The 17,632-nt window shown below is 42.9% G+C and overlaps 1 protein-coding gene across 2 annotated transcripts in view; it reads left to right on the top strand.

Moving 5' to 3' along the window:
• The window catches only part of F13A1 (coagulation factor XIII A chain), a 169,274-nt gene extending 154,027 nt beyond the window's left edge, over positions 1–15,247 (top strand). For both annotated transcript variants that reach the window (XM_059399386.1, XM_059399385.1), the window contains exons 14-15: positions 7,236–7,372; positions 13,515–15,247. In XM_059399386.1, coding sequence (XP_059255369.1) covers positions 7,236–7,372; positions 13,515–13,668 — 291 coding nt within the window. In that variant the 3' untranslated portion in view covers positions 13,669–15,247. The remainder of the gene's footprint in view (positions 1–7,235; positions 7,373–13,514) is intronic.
• The last annotated feature ends 2,385 nt before the right edge of the window (positions 15,248–17,632 follow it).

Raw genomic sequence — 17,632 nt, 5'->3', positions numbered from 1 at the left:
ACCAGAGGGTAGGGAGTGGGGGGCTGGGTGAAACAGGTGATGGGGATTAAGTAGTGCACCTGTCTCCACGAGCCCTGGGTGTCGGTGTTTAATCACTGCGCTGTGCAGCTGAAACGAACATCACGCTGTTTGTTAACTAACTGGAATTAGAATAAAAACATAAAATAAAAAAATTAATTACAACCATGAACACAAGGCACCCCCAAATTTAAAGGAAAAAATCATCTAAGCATTCAAAATGAGAACAATTGAGAGTTTCCAAGCTTTTTTTGATACCATTTTGACATGGCTCCCTGCCTCCTCCCACGCCGCGTTGGGCCCAGTCCCCACTAGGTGTTGGGCAAGAGCCTCGCAAGCAAGACGGTAACAGGCATGTGCTCCTTGCTTATTTGCTCCGTTGGCTGAAAGAGTTTCCTTCCCTTTGATTCCTCCCTTCTAGCCAGTCACACATTTATACATGCAGGTATTCAATCCATCCAACAAATAGTTATTCGGTGTGCACTCTGTAAATAAGTTGTAGCAAATGCTTTAAAAAAAAAAAAAATACCAGAGAAAAACTCAACACCGGGAACATTTTTATTGACTTATTCTCTGAAATGGGGAGAGACTGCTGATTTCCCTTCTAGCAGTGGCTGCCCTCAGTCAGCTCCAGAAGTGCTGTGGCTCTGTTCAGGCTCAGGTTGGCTGTTCTAGCTCAGGGCCAACAAAGGGAAGTGACTCATAGAAATCAACATGCGGAATGTCCTCTAGGCTTGCAGCCTTGAGGGCCACACAGGTCCCACAGGAAATGTCCCCAGTGTCACCCACCTCCAGCCCAGGAGTGTGCTGAGATCTTCCTTTGGGCAGGCCCCACTCCGGGCCAACACCTGGTGCAGATAACCCAGCCTGGGGATGGGGAATGCAGGGAGGAAACCAAATCCAACCCACTCACCTCCTGCTGTACCATACAGGGAGCAGCATCGGCCCCGAAAAAGGGGTGCCCTTGCCTAACTTGCAAAAAGGGGTGCCCTTGCCTAACTTGCACAGATAAACCCCAGCACGGTCTTCACATCCACATCTGCTCTGATTTGAAACACTATTGGTTTTTCTTCACTGGAACTCAGCAATCTTACTGAGGTTAAGTATAGAATCCTCTCCATTCCCCCTCTGCTCATGCTCCCCAAAGCCCCTGTTTTAACCAGAGGAGAGCAAAGCAGAGGGATGCCGTGGGGAGTGCCTGAGCCCTGCTCCTCCAGCATCTCAATTCACATGCCTCTATCCTGGAGGGAAGGTAAAATTGCAGAACTGCTTGAGGAATGAGTGCCCCCATGGCAGCTACTGGGTAAATCATTTTGTTCTGTGACAGCGTAAACATCTGAAACTTTCCAGCCAGGCAAGAAAGGCAAGAGAGAAAGAAAGGAGAAAGAGAGAGGGGGCGGGGAGGGAGGGAGGGGAGGAAGGAAGAGGGACGGAGAGAGGGAGAGAGAGGAAGGAAGGAAGGAAGGAAGGAAGGAAGGAAGGAAGGAAGGAAGGAAAGACTGTGTTCTGTCTCCTGAAGCCTAGCCAATAGAACCCTCCAATGTCACCAACCAAGCACATTTATCCGTTCCAACCTCCCTTGGGTTCTCCATGACTCTGCGGCATGTCTGGACCACCAGGATGACCATAGGTCACCGGGAGGCTGGTGGGTGTGGGGACCTGAGCTTCTCCACTTTTTCAAGTGTTGCTGGAGGCTGGCAGCTTCTCTCGTTGTGGCTCTTTACTCCAGTACCTGAGAAACCATTTCTGTCCTTCCGCAGAAGAGGACTTCTGGGTGAGGAAGTTCTCGTGGTCATGCTGGCAATTTCAGATTCTCCCTCTAAACATCAATTGCCTTTAGATTCAATAAGTGCCACGTTTCATATGCTTTGTCAGATGATTTCACATTTCCTCCCAAGAACCACACAGGGAAACAAGGCCCAGAGAGTTGGAAGGACTTGGTCCGAGGTCACACAGCAGCAGCCCCTGGTCTTTACAGCCTGAGTGCAGCGCTCTCTCAGCTCCCCCTGACTATAGTCCTGTTCTGTGTCTCACCCACTGCAGTGGTCCCCCTTGGCACTGTCTTCTCAATCTGTGGAGAAAAAACAAGGATATGAGTCTATGGGGTCCCATCCTGAGGGGCTCTGAGCAGGTGTAGCCTATGTACCCCAAAGGTTCCCAGATGGGGCACCACCAGCCATGGTTTTCCATGCTCGGGGAGCTGATTCTCTGCCCATTCATGGCTGTTTGTTACAGAGGAGCAGACCGTGCACACGCTCCATCAGCCTGGAGAGCACATCCTAGACGAGGTCTCTGAGCGAGCCCTGCCACTATAAGTGTGCATTTCCATTTTCCTGCTCGGAACAGCTACTGAACAACCTGTATTTGAGAACAAAAATGAGAAATCACTGCTAACTGGGGTGCCTAAGACATAATTTTCTCTATACATTTCCCGTTTGCTATATTGAATTTTAAAAAAGAAACATATATACAAGGTAAAACCTCAAGAATAATGAATCTTATCTACCTTCCTATGATCCCACTCTGTTTAGGCTACCAGTTATTTTCTTAAAATTGTATTTCTATCTTTACCTTAAATAGAAAATCCTATTATCGTCAAGTAATGTGTCAAGGCCCTGGGGCTACCTTGTCACGTTTTACTCTGGCATAGGAATCGGATTCTCTCCCCAATGAAGTCAAAAACAAAGACTTGGGTTATACATACATTTTTAAATTTAGTTCAGGGTCAGGTTATAATCACTGTGCTTACCTGGAAGTTTAATGGTAGCCTAAGCTAATATCGTGAATGATTTCATCAGTGGATTTCAGAAGATAAAGCAGCTACTTCCATCAGAAAAAAAAGTCACTATTTTTGCCTCTTTACTGTCAGAGATGACAGTGTATGTAGGGCTTACAGAGGAATGTTTTGGAGTCAGAAAGACCTAGATTGCTCACTGGGTTCTGCCCGTTTACAAGCGCCGTTCACTTGGGTTCTTTGATAATCTTCTAAGTGTCAGACTGATGTCGATTGAATGAAGATAATGATAACGTTTGCCCCCAAGCCCCTAAAGAGGACTGTAGGGAGGATGAAACAAGATAATGTAAGTGAAACACAAGCCTGCATTACGAAAGAAACACTAAAAATTATGCGTGGTGCTATTATCAGGGCTACCCATCGGAGTCCGCGTGGGGGTGTGGTTGAGCAACGACGGGCACCAGATCGCCTGCCTTCCCTCTTACTTCCCCTACTTACTATCCATGCGAACTCAAACAAGTTACTTCACTTCCCTGCACCTCAGTTCCTCTGGAAAACAGAGACTCATAGTGTCTACATCATAAGGTTGTGAGGATTAAAGAGTGAGTATCAGTGTGTGTGTGTGTGCGTGTGCCTATCAGTAACTTTCTCCTTCACCGAAGAATCAAAATAGTTACTCATTATCATGAAGTCCTACAAAAGACAAAAACTCAGTATGTCAGTATTGGTGAATGTTTAACTAGGAAAGCATCATACCCAAGTCGATATTTAAAAACAGATTTTTAAAAAATATTTTATTTATTTATCTGACAGATAGCACAAGTAGGCAGAGTGGCAGGCAGAGGGAGAGGGAGAAGCAGGCTCTCCGCTGAGCGGGTGCTGGATGTGGGGCTCGATCCCAGGACTCTGAGATCATGACCTGAGCCAAAGGCAGACGCTTAACTGACTGAGCCATGCAGGTGCCCTAAAAACAGATAGTTTAGAGATTCCTGCGTGGCTCAGTCAGTTAAGTGTCTGCCTTTGGCTTAGGTCATGATCCCAGAGTCCTGGAACTGAGTCCCACATTGGGGTTCCTGCTTCTCCCTCTGCCTGCTGCTCCCCCTGCTTGTGCACTTGCTTGCTCGCTCGCTCTCTCTGACAAATAAATAAATAAAATCTTTTAAATTTTTTAAAAGAAGATATTTTAAATAGAATATTGAGAACAATAAGGACTATCAAACACATAAAAGAGACTTTGATGTCATGAAGAATGACATATACTTTATCCTTTTCTCTGGGCTGAGTAATGGCTACTCTTCTCATAAGCGAGTCCACATAAAAGTTTTTTCCTGACCTAACCTCTGGATTGCTCAAGGCTCCCTATGTTTAACTTCTTGCAAAAGCAAGAAATTCAGAAATACAATGACAATATAGGGAATTATTTTTGCAGCACTAAAGAAAAGGGAGCAGTGTGGGTTCCTTAAAGAACTAGATTTGGACATTTTCATCTACAATGGTCTTCTCAGCATTTGGCAGATACCAAAGCATGGTGCCTCGCTTCAATCCACACGTACTGTGAAAATACTATGTCCGTTTTCCTCAAAAGAAGGGAGGAACATATCTCCACTTAGTCTCCCACACAGAAACAGTGATGTTAACTGTTAGGCAGGCTTTTCTATTTGGCTGGTTTGAGTCTCTAAGGTTCATTAGCATCTCAGTAGTCAGGCAGAGGAAGTTTACATTCTGGGTGCAGGAGAGGAATGTCAGGAAAGGGACACTGAGTCTTTGTTAATTGCAAAAGAAACACTCTACAACCTGAGAAGAGACCTCTCCTTTTACCCTCCCACTTCTCCCTGGCCTCCTGCCTACTCAGGATTGGGGAAGCCCAGGGAATATTTACACACCCATGGAAGCAGCCGCTACAGAAATAACATCTGAAGGGAAACTGGTTAGGCATGGTGAGGCACTATATGAGAAGGCGTAATTTTCCAATCATGGCCAAATCTAAAGCCTATCCATGAAGACCCAAAGAACAGAGGCCAGACTTTCAAACACTTAATTTCCCCAACACTGTCAAAAGTGACCTGGAAAGGTACACTTTGCTTGCCACAGTGAAGGAATTTTCCTGTAGAGCTAGCCTCACACATGGAAATCATTTTTCACCTGCAGCCCATGAACCTGGGGAGGTCCATGGATAGATCTTCTGGGTCTGTTATGAATCCCCAAAAACCACACGTGAGGGGTGTATGTGTCTTGTATTTGTGTGTCTGTGTTGAGGAAGGATCAGTAGCTATTACCAGATTTTTGTAAGGGGCTTCTGTCCATACCTATAATAAATAGCATGCCTTGAAGACAGCAGATGGCTACAAAATATCCCCCCCCCCTGAAATTAAAGTGATCAGACTTTTACCAATAGGGTCTCTGAAGCAGCCCCACTTTCTCCAATTCAGACAGCTTTTGTAAATATTATCTTTATCTTACATATTTAAAAATCTAAGTGTTCTGAAATTTTTTTGCCAACTTAGGAAAAATATGTTGGCAACACTCAAAAATTAAACTAAGAGAAAAGCATAAAGCAGTCATAAAGCACTTTTGTACTTCCAACCTATATATTGAGAGAATCAGGACATTGGGAAGGGGAGGGTGAAAATTTCAGCTTGTCTTCTAAGTGTTTTTTCTATATCGGAGATTTTCACCCAGGGAGCACTTTGCTAAGTTGACTCCTAGAAGTCAACAGGAGTGCTTAGAGTAAACTTATTATAAGCTCCGTCTGAGATTCTCAGTTAATTGCTTGGAAGTGGGCCTAGACCTCTGTGATTTTAAAGTTCCCCAGGTGACTCTGTGTGCATGGCAGGCTGAAGACCACTGGCGAAGCCCTGGAGAAACCACTTGGCCATGATCTGTGCTCTCTTGATGACACATGCTGTGGTCAGCACCATGATCCTTGTCTGTTCTACACCTGATCCCTCTGACCCTACCACTCCCCACATCCCACCCAGCAGATACTGATTTGAATGTACTAGACATGGAGAATTGGGTGCAATTTTCATTTTTCTCATAGATTTTTAAAATTCCATAGATGTAAATTTAGACACAAACTGTGTCTTAAAGAGTAAAGCCCATGAAGATTTGTTCTTTACTGCAAAGTCAGTCAGTGAGAGTCTTTTTCTCTGGAAATTGTCCTTCCTCTTTTCCTCTGTTCATAAGAAAGGCTCATTTCCATATGATTTTTTTTTCTATAGTATATGACACTTAAAGAAATAAGGTGTAAGAATGGCTGAGTCCTTACATAGGAAACTCAGTCCGTAAATTCCACTGTTAAGCAGTTAACCTAATTTCACAAATATTTGTTGGGCTCTGGCTAGATGTTGGAGTTGAAAGTACACTAAATATATGGTGAATAAAACAAACTACCTTGAGCATTGCTACTCCAAAAACAGTATGTGCTATAAAGGCTTTTGCCTTGTGTCCTACAGTGTGTTTATTGCTTTATATGCATAATCCCATTCTACCCACGAGGTAGGAACTATTACTATTACTATTATCTCCCAAATTATGTAGAGGTTAGTCAGATCTATCCATTTGGCACATATTATCTCTTAAACAGACAAACCAACCAACCTCAGAGCCACATGGCCATTTTCCAGCTCATCGTGTTGGTGTCAGGAAAGAGTTCTATTCCTGGACCTAGTAAACACAGCCTAGGAGCAAATAATAATAGCATTTCACATCAATGATCCCACTGGAATATGAGTCCAGTCTTAGAGACAGGAAAATTGAATCTCAAAAAGGTTAAGGAAGTCACCCAAGGCCCCACTACTAGTAAGTGCTGAACTGACCTTGAACTCTGGCCACCTCATGAGATCCTTTGCCAAATACCTGATACTTCTGAGACTTGTCATAGATAAACTTGCCAACAAAGGGCTTAGACTCTGTTGGACTCAGACATTGTAAGTGCAGATGAAAAGTCTTTTTTTGCCTATCTTAGTATCCAAATTACTTTTCTTTAAGTTCCACAGTTAAGACTCCCTCTTTGGTCATATTTCTTTCTAGTGTACCTAAAGGTGAGAAGGCTCAGACCCCCTGGAGCGTTTTCTTCCTCTTGAACGTAGGAATCCCCTGTGTGCTGGTAGGAAACTTGATACCTGTCCAGAAGCAGAGTCTGCCTGGCCATCCTCACCATGGAAATGTGTTGCTTCACCAAATACACTTCCACCTCCTGCTGAGAAAGAGCAGCTGGTGGTCACGGCTATTAACCTGAGCTCTAATTAGGGTGGTTTTTATAATGAGGAAAAGAGTGTGATCCTAATTAGTAATTTTCCATCTTTGTCTCAATAGGTATCCCCCAGTCAAAGCAATCAGCTATCCTCATCACACAAGTTCTACTGCCAGAAAATAACCATTCTGTAGAATGTGCAAAAGTGAAGATGGCTAAGGACACAGGAGAGCAGAAAGCGTTTATGTGCTGCTAATGAGTTGCATTCTCCTCCAACTCCTGTCTTAGGTCCGCGGCGCCAGGATGGTTGGTTCTGACATGGTGGTGACAGTTGAGTTCACCAATCCTCTAAAAGAAACTCTGAGGAATGTGTGGATACACCTGGATGGTCCTGGAGTGTTGAAGCCAAGGAGGAAGATGTTCCGGTAAGGTGTGGGTTGGGGACTGAGAAGGTGACAAGGGATGTGGGACTGTGGGAAGGCGTAGCTTTCTCTGTCTTTTCCAAACTTACATCTAATACCTGATGAATATGTCTGAGAAGCTGCTGCATTCTTATTGGCCATTTCTAGGATTCAGGGGATAAAAGTAGGATTGGTTTGGCTGGCATTTCCATCATTTAATCCTTATGACCACCCTAATGAGATAGGTACTATTATCATCACCCTTTGGGGAGCAGAGGCTTTGAGAAGTCAGCTGGTTTGCCCCAAGTTTTACAGCTTATAAGAGGTGCCCAGATTCAGCCTCAGGGTGGCTGATTCAGAAATTAAGTTTCAAGCCTTCTGCCATACCACCTCCTCAGGTGTCAATTCTACTAATATACATGGAGTACCTAGTTTGTGTCAGATATTATGCTGAAAGATGTCCCTTTTCAAGGGTCCTTTCTTCCCAGATCCACCTTCCAGATTTCCCTGATACAAGCATTCTAGAACTGTTGCTTTCTGTAAAATAAAGGGGTGCCTAAAGAGTTTCAGTCTTGGTTCTCTATTTAGGGGACCAATAACTACCTCAGGCTCTGTGATAAAATGAATGGAACTGCTTCTTTCACATATAGTCCCATCAGACTGTGCCTTATAGTGGCTCAGCTTCTCTGACTTCTGCTGACAAAGAGTGTCCCCCAACAAGACAGCCCATTCCACAGTCAGGTAGCTCTCATTGTTCAAAAACAATTCTACCTTCTGATCCTACCTGGTGATCCTAATTCTGTCATTTGGGTCAGCACAGAGTAAAGCCCATCTCTCTTCCATCTGGTGCCTTAGAAATATTTGCAAACAACTGTCACATCTTCTCTAACCCTCTCCTGACCCCTAACATGGCTTTAGCTTCCGCCACTTTCCCACATACTCCAGGTCATCTGTGCTCCTCTTAAAGTGTGACACCCAGAATGGATCCCAATCTTTGAGGCTTAATACTTTCATTTCTACCACAAATAAGTCCCTGTCAGCATCAATCAGTCTAGCATATTTCCTGTGGGGTGAACTTCTGAAGCATAGAAGGGGAGGTGGAAGGCTGTAGAAAGTGCCTGATGACGAGATATGTTAGGAATCTCCCTAACACTCTTTTTGGAAGTTACCCCCTCTGAATCTGTGGGACCAGGCCAAGGCCTCCTTCACCCCTTCCACGATGCCTTTAAAGAACAATTTGCCCACTAAGGGCTCTCTGCATTTCTTTCAAATTACAGTGTTCACAGCTTCTGCAATCCCATTGTCCAAGAGATGCCTGCTGCCCGTGAATGCAATAAACAACAGGGAAAATAATTTGAGTGCTTTTTTTTAAAAAAAGCAAGCACAAAACATAACAACGCTTCCTGTGCTAATAAGAACGTTGAAGGGATAAAAGAATTAAATTAGAAATCATCCTTAGCGAGAGGGAGAGGTCAGCAGTGATAGCCCTGCTTTCGTCAGAAACGACAGCCTCACTCACCCCTTCTCACACCTTCCCACTCGAATCAGATGCGAGAATCACTCAGGCAAAGTGAAACACGTTTCTTCCTCAGAACAACCCCCCGCTGCATCCAATTTTTCCTTCTCAAACGGTAACCCTAGAAACCTCATCTGCGGGTACTAGAACCTGCGGGTACTAGAACCTCCTGCTACCAGCACACCTTGGCTCTGGCAAAAAACCCCCTTGATCACAGACCAATGCATGAAAAAGGACAATCTGTGTATTAGAAGAAAGATGAATCTTCACACAGTGGAATGACCCACCATTTGGGATACACAGGGCTCTAAGTGGGTGGAGTGTCCAGGTGCTTATGGGTAATATCTGACATTGCAGTAGGGCAAAGTGGAGTGAATCATGGAAAGGATGGAAGAGTCCAGCCCTTACATGGACACAAGGCAAATGCCCTGCCCACACTCTTCCTTAAGGTACTGTTTGTCATTACTTCCAACACAGCTATGGCAGATAGCTAACAGACAGAAAACAAGGTCCTCAATCTCTCATGGGAATCCAGATGCAGGGGGTGGTTCTCTCCAACGCAAGGGTAGCTTTATTTCTCTGAGACTGTCAACAATCGGAAAGAACTTGAGACGGAAAATATTTACGATCTAGGTTCTGTTTAGGACTTTGGAGAGAGCACTACTTACCCTGTCTCCTCCTAACTCCAGCACACACATTCACAACCAAGACCTGAGCCAGCCAGCACCCACATCCATATTGTCAGATAATTATAAGCACTCCAGGGTACCCAGTGCTGCCAAGCTATGATCTAAGAGTGACAGATCCATGTAACAACTTGGACCCTTAAAAAGAGCAATGTGTAGAAACAGAATCGTTCACAAGATTGTATTCCCTTCTAGGATACACATCTTGAATAGTCAAGGGAATCACTACCCCCACATATCCACCCATAGTCCTGCCAGGGCCTTAGAAGACAAAGGGCGTCAACCTCAAAGCTGGGGTCCTGGAAGGCAAGAGCTAGAGAGTAGGGAATTGAACTAGGAATGAGGAAAGCACTGGTGTTTCACTCTTTGCTCAGGGTACGTGCCAACTGTGCTCCGAGATGCTTCACCTTCCTGCCTTCTGCCACCACCTCCCACCTATCTCAGATGCTTGAAAGTGCTGCCCCCACAGACTCTCAGTTTTCAAGTTTCTGTACTTGGTACTTCCAGAACATCAAATAATTCATCTTCCAGATTCATTTTTGTCTTTAAAAAATGATCGGGTTCAGTAAGTTATTTCGAGAGAAAAGTTCCCCGACTTTGTGATTTTTTTTTTTTTAATTTTGAGTTTCTTTAGTAGGACAGAAGCTGAGGGCTAGACACATGGAGAACAACCCATAGATAGTTGCAGTTTATTGTAATAATAATCCCATTTGCCTGTATGCATTCAAGATGATAAATGGCCAGTGTATCTTGATAGCTCAGCACATTAACTGAGAACCATTTATCACAACATCTATCCTCAGGCAAATAGGATTATTCCAGTATTACTCTACTTACCAGTATGAGTGAGTGATTCTTCTCTCTTTCTGGACATATTCATCTTTGAATAAATGCAGACTTAGACATGCATGTGCATCTTCATGTATGAGTATCTTTGTATGACAGTCTTGAGTAGACATCTATACATGTATGAGATAAGTATGTGAATATTATTATGGGGCTGAGTTTGTGAGTGGGAGTCAATAATGAAGTGAAGCTCAGGGATTATAGTTTCTATTTGAGGTAGTCACCTGCGTTACATGGCCCCAGGCCAGATCCCGAAGCAAGACAACTAGTTTGCAAAGTGTTTCTGATTGATCACTTGGGGAAACCAGGGAAGAAAGAACGAATGGATCAGGGTAAAAATAGCACAGCTCTTGAGAAATAAATATCTTGAAACATGTATTCATATTGAATTAATCACTGTAAATGAGGACAAAAGAACCGTTTCTTTGCAAACAGGCAGGAGGAACTTACTTTCCTGGTTCTTTTGCAGAGTTCAGGCAGAGAAAACAACCACCACAGGGTGATTGTGTTAATAATAGTAATTATAGCAACAACAGTAATACAAATCTAAATGACACTTGGCGATTGCCATATATGCCATGTTTCTAAGTGCAGTACAAATAATAATTCACCCCTCTCCACACTCTATTCATCTTTTCAATATTTATTTACTTGATAGAGAGAGAGAGAGAGAATGCAAGCAAGCCTAAGTAGGCAGAGTGGGATGCAGAGGAAGAGGAGAAGCAGGATCCCCGCTGAATGGAGAGCCCGATATGGAGCTTGATCCCAGGTCCCTGGGATCATGGCCTGAGCCAAAGGCAGACACTTCACCAACTGAGCCACCCAGGTGCCCCCACACTCTATTCAATATTCTGTAGTGTCTGCCTTATATAGGCAAGGAAACACACGATGAGGTCAATGTTTTTCAACCCTTGAATCATAAAATCAACTTACTGAGTTTGAACAATACCTATCTAGGTTATATGTGTGTACTTTTCACCCAGTTTGGCTTTTATATAATGGGTGAAAATAATTTATAGGACCACATTTATAAAGAACAAAAATAAAGAAGAGAATTAGCAAATACCAAATTAATTGAGACATTTAGACCTGCAGTGGCAGAGACCATGCCCGGAGCAGTTCCAAAGAGAGGAGTCCCCAAGGCCTTAGATGCCTTTCCCAATTCCCTGAACACAGGTAGAAGAGTGAAAGGGATTTCTTATTTAGTGTCTACATTTCTAAGGTTTAGAAATCTAGCTCAGAGGTTGCACATCCACTGCCATCTAAAATAGATATCGTTTTAGCTCTATTTGAGGAGATTTGGGGGTTCTAACTTTACATAGAATAGGTCAAGCACAGGTATGTGGCCCCCATTTCTCCTTGAAATTTGGCTGTGTTTAATGTGATGCTCTATGGCCCTGGCCCCTCTGGGCAAATAGGGGATTCCACAGCTGAGGCCTTTGAACCACTCCAGAATTTCTTTGGCACTTCCTCTCCCTCGTGACCCCTCCAACCACCACTCCAGTCTGAAGCTACAGCATCCCCAGCTCCTTTGATCTGTCCCTCCATGGTACTAGTAGGAAGCACCCTCCACTAGGGATGTATTCACAGAATTCCTCTGCACAGCACGTTCCTCATATCTAAGCATGAGTACACTCTTCATTTTCCCCAGCACGTTTTTGTTCATCCATGGTCTGGGCCATCAGGCTATGAATGTGGAAGATTCCATAAGTCTCCTTAGGATCTCATCCTTTTTGCCTATAAATGAGGTAGCTGGACTAAGTGATTTCTAAGTCCTTTCCAATTCTGACCTGCTGTGCCTCAGTAATCCCCATGAAAACAGGTCCCTTTTCTGTCTAAGGCACTTATGGTCGTCTCCCTTCATCTCCCTAATGTCCTCCCAGAGAAGTGCTGGCTCAAGATCCCCAGCAAGGCTGCCCACTACATGCTCTTCCTGAGGATCAGTGAGCAGAGACCAGGAATCCTCTATGAACAATACTGCAAGAAGCTCTTAGTACTGAATAAAAGGGCATCTGTCTTTCTTATTAAAAAAAAAAAAAAAAAAAGCTAGCACAGAGATCAGAAAAGTCATCTTCATGGAGGCTATAGTATGAAATACAGTATACAATAATAGAAAGAGCATAGATTTGGGAATCAGAACAACCTGGGTCCAAATCTCATCTCTGCCCATTCACAGCTGTGTGATCTTGGAAAAATTGCTTCACTTGTTTATTCCTCCATTTTTCTTAATTATTCAGTGTGTCAAATGGTACCCCCTCGAGGGACTATCATGCTTGTAAAACCTGCATGTAACTTCCGCCTGACGCTTCCATAGTGTAATATATGTGAAGCACCCCAGAGAAGCCTAAATCTTCCCAACCCTGGTTGATCATTCACTGGAGTGGGCTTGGCCATGAAGCTTAGGAAAATCTCAGAGCATATGCTTCAGAGGGAGATGAGAACACCAGAACCATTAAAGGCCAGCCCCATTATCAGAATGGATACAATTGAATAGCAGACAAGTGCATGGGCAGGGGGGTCCAATTTGGTGGTTAAACAGGATTATGAATTATGGAGCATGCAAACACTCCATCCGTTGGCAGCAGGTAGGGTTATGTTCCAGATCTTAGGCCTGGGAATAAGCTCTATCCCAAAGGGATTGACAAGAACCAATTAGAATATCTGGACCTCAGCAAAGGCAGCTGGGGATTCAGATAGGAGTTTAATTCAGGAAGGAACTAGAGTGACCCAAAATGAGCCCAGGAATATCAGTCACATTCATGAAGCTACTGTGGAGGCTGGGGTATAAGCTAGACCTCAGGTGACTCATGCCTAGTGGGGACTCAGCCCTTCACCAGGCACTGGATGGACCATATCTACTGCGTGGCCGCAGATGCCAGCTGATGCACCCAAGTGGAAGGAATGATGACCCAATGAGTCTGTCATTGGCACATCCCCATCTAGGGACCTCATTTGTTTTAGAACTGGTAAAATCAGCCCTTCTGTCTCCTCTATCATCAACTGAGAGAAAAAGAGCTTGTGATGGAAGCAGGGGTTCTCACTACTTCCTGGTTAAGGTGGGGAACTGGATCTGCCTCTCTGCAAAGTAAAACCTTTCCTCTCTTTATCATCCTTACAGTGAAATTCAGCCCAACTCCACCGTGCAATGGGAAGAAGTGTGTCGACCCTGGGTGTCTGGCCATCGGAAGTTGATAGCCAGCATGACCAGTGACGCCCTGAGACATGTGTATGGCGAGCTGGATTTGCAGATTCAGAGACGACCTTCTGAATAAATGCACAGGGAGCTGAGACGGACCTGAGTACTGGGCCTCTTGTAGTGTTGGCTAAAGAAATTCTTATGCAAAAAATAGCTCTTGCTTTAACTTAGGTGTGGAGACTCAGCCAGGACTACAAGGGGCCCTAGAGTAGAGATGCCATGTATTTCAAAGACTACTTTTCAGTGTGACTATTCAATATGGAAGTTAGTTTTTAATCACTCCACCTTCCAAAGGATTCTGAGCATTAGCCTTAATTAAGCTCTAATTAAGTTCTCATAGCTCATAAGAGTAAAAGTCATCATTTATCATCACGAATGGCTGCAGTTCCAAATATCAGAGGACTTCTCTTAACCAGGGGATTTGCTCAATACCTGGTTTCATGTAAAAACAAGACTCTGATCTACCACACAGCCTTTTGGTAATATACTCCCCAAAAGATAGAGAAGCACATGATTTGGGCCCTAGAATTCTATACTCCCTTTTTGGAATCAGGTTCTGCGCCCTATGTCAGACTATTTTTCCCAGATATTAAGAACAACATCATTTTTCTTCTTGGCAAAGCCAGGGCAAGGTCTTTCATCTTGCACCTGCGGCAAAACAACTATCTGCCAAATTTCACAGATTTACCTTGTGAGAAGATGTGGCCCCATATTAAAAAATTGCATTTGTGGGAAACTTAATCACCTAAGAGGAGATAAGATAGCAGGTGCAATACTCAGATCTATTAAATAATGCAGTATTATGGTGCATTCTATAAGGGTTGTCACACTGTGGCCTGATAGCAGGAACCAATATCCTTTACTTTAACTCTTTTGGGGCCTCAGGACTAGGAAGTAACAAGGCTAACTTGGGACAGGAAAAATGAGGAATTAGTCTCTTTTATTAGTGATTATATTTCATCTGTCTCTCTGGGATCATCTCCTTCACACACTGATGCCAGCCCAGGTACATTTTTAGAGAGAGAATAAGCCATATGAGTTGAAGAATCTGGCAGACTTAGTGTCCAGACATATAGAAAGATGGGCAGCCACTAATTCCCTGTTGTCTTTCATATCCCTCATGTGATATGAGTGTCCTTCATATCACCTCAGCTTAGGACTCAGAAGCTAAAAGGTAATACAGACGCCATCATGCAAGTAGCCAGTGCTAACGCAGACCCAATGACAGAAGATGCTGACATCCTTTGTATTATGCTCCAAGATTCCAACTGGCAAGGCCCCCTGCTGTTTATTTGCAAGGCTGATTTATGATCAAAATTATCTATCAATATGCCTAAGGTATGATTCTTAGCAAAACCAAAAACAAAGTGGGAGAAGCCAGAATGAAATTTTCTGATCTGCATAACCACATTTCTAAGCCTTTGAGACTCTTCTGGGAACCAGCGACCCAAGAGGACTGCTGGTCACCTCCTTATGTGCATTATATCTAATTCTATTAAGTAATTAATAATCCCAGCATTTGCCGAGCTTTCCAATAACCAATTTTAAAATGAAATGCATGTTGCTATATGGTTAAACTGGCTTCATGTAATTATATGCTTATTAACGAGAATGTAATCAAAGCTTCAAATAAAGTTAATGTGATTGTGTTTGCATCTGCATAAAAGTGAACATTTTTTAAAAGATTTTATTTATTTATTTGACAGACAGAGATCACAAGTAGGCAGAGAGAGAGGGGAGGAAGCAGGCTCCCTGCTGAGCAGAGAGCCCGATGCAGGGCTCAATCCCAGGACCCTGAGATCATGACCTGAGCCAAAGGCAGAGCCCACTGAACCAACCAGGTACCCCAAAGTGAACATTTTTAATTTTCAACGCAACATACTGCTAACCATAAGTGGTCAAGAAACCACCCTTCCTTAGCAGTAGATGACCTACCCTGGCTAGGAAAACAAGCATTTCTCCTTTAAAGGAAATGACTTTTATAGGTACTCATGCACAGTTAGTTAGCTTTCCTCACTGCTCTTTTTTCATTTTATTAGCCACATTCATCAAAGGAGGAAATGTATTTAGTTCAACACCAGCTTCCAGAAACTGCAAAATATCTGTAGATACTTTTTCATGAATGATCTCATGAATCATTACATTGAATCATTGGACAAGCCAGTGTGAACACCTATCGTAACAAACACCTTTTATGGTCTTAGGACAGAGATGGAAAATATACAGCAAGTGTGTATGGTAGATCCTACATTCATGGTAACATCACAGAAAAACTGCAGTTCAGATAGGACCTCCGAATCCTCCTCAATGCAGTACTCCAGGCAGCTATTACCAACTGATTTAGAGTTGGCACTCAAAATAAAACCTATTCATCATGCCTAAGAGACAGCCCATCCCCTCTGACAGCTGGGATTCTACACTGTATAATAATGCTGTGGCTCTAAAAACCATTTAAACGGTGGTAACAAGCAATGAGTTGCAGAAAGCAAAGAGGCTCTGAATTCTAGTTTCTGCCCCTGCTAGTCCTGTATGCTTCTGAACAAATCTTCATGTTTATAGCTTCAGTGACCAAAGAGGACTAAGGATACTTACATTTCCACAAGATTCTTCTGGGGATATATGGAGAAAAACCTAACGACAACACATGCAAAACTATAGGTAGATAGATGATAGACAATGAGATAGGTAGATAGATAGGCGATAGATAGATAGAAAGAGACAGTGACAGAGAGATAGAGATTGTATGAATACATTTTTCCAAGTAAATTCACTTCATCAACCCTGTAAAAGAAATAAATATAATTATTTTCAGCCTGTTGATAAAGATCCTAAAAAGGCCTAGAAAGCCACACATCATGGCAATTCGAGCTACAGATAGAAGCAAGTGGTGAAATCAACCCTTGGTTTACTGTATATTCTTTTTTTAAATTTTTTTATTAACATATATTGTATTATTTGCTTCAGGGCTACAGGTCAGTGAATCATCAGTCTTGCACAATTCACAGCACTCACCATAAGTTTACTGTATAGTCTTTAAGTCTTTTGTCTCTCAAAGTTTTTAAGAATACGGAATTAAAATCAACTTCAAGACTCTTCATAGAGCTGCAGTATAACAACAAAAATATGTACAAACTTATAATAAAAATATGGAAGGAAATAGAGTTTGTGCAATCAAAAGTCACAAAATTCCAGATGTAAGGTTTTTATTTATGAACATTCTTCCATTATTACTACAAAGCTAATAGTCAACCAACCCAACCATCCATTCATTTATCTTTTCTACCATCAAGCCATCCTCCTGACAACTAGTCCACCAGCCAGCCGTACAACCACATATCCATTTTTATTCCAATGATCTATTTAACCATTCATGCATTAGTTAATTGTGCAAACATAAATTTAACAAATATTTATTGAACATTAGCCATCATCCTAGAGTCTGGGAATTCAACAATGAAAAGTCCCATGATCCCTACCCAGAAAATATCTCATATCCAGAGGTAGGGGGCAGATATATAAATAGATAAGGTACATGGGGACACTAGGTTAATAGAGAGTTGCCCTGCATACCATGGGAATAAAGAGAAAAAAAAAATGCCTGAAAAAGCCTCCCTTACTATCTCCATTAATGGAGAACAAACTTGAACTATGAAAAAAAAAAAAAAAAAAAAAGAGCAAGAGGTAAGATATAGATCATTTGACAAAGAAGAGCTCATGTAACAGCCTAGAGAAGAGAAAGAGCATGACCTTTCTGGGGAGCTGCAATTAGCTTGATGTGGCAAGATGGTCAGTATCCACCAAGAAGAGGCAGGGCTCTCCATATTCACCATAGTGACTCATGAGATAATTTGTAAATGGTATCTACAGAGATTTCAGCCACAGAAGTGCAGGTATGGGTCAGAGTTGGAGCACTTTCAAGAATGAGAATTTGTTCCTTCTGCCCTGTGTTGTAGAGAAAGGTTAAGAAAGACTGCTGATTAAAAAAAAACTGGATCAAAACTAAGAACTATAGTGGGTGGGTCAAGGAGGGATGAGGTCAA

The sequence above is a fragment of the Mustela nigripes genome, chromosome 5, assembly GCF_022355385.1.
Source record: "Mustela nigripes isolate SB6536 chromosome 5, MUSNIG.SB6536, whole genome shotgun sequence".
Taxonomy (NCBI): Eukaryota; Metazoa; Chordata; class Mammalia; order Carnivora; family Mustelidae; genus Mustela; species Mustela nigripes.
The sequence above is the reverse complement of the archived record's forward strand: the minus strand, read 5'-3'. Positions and strand labels throughout refer to the sequence as shown.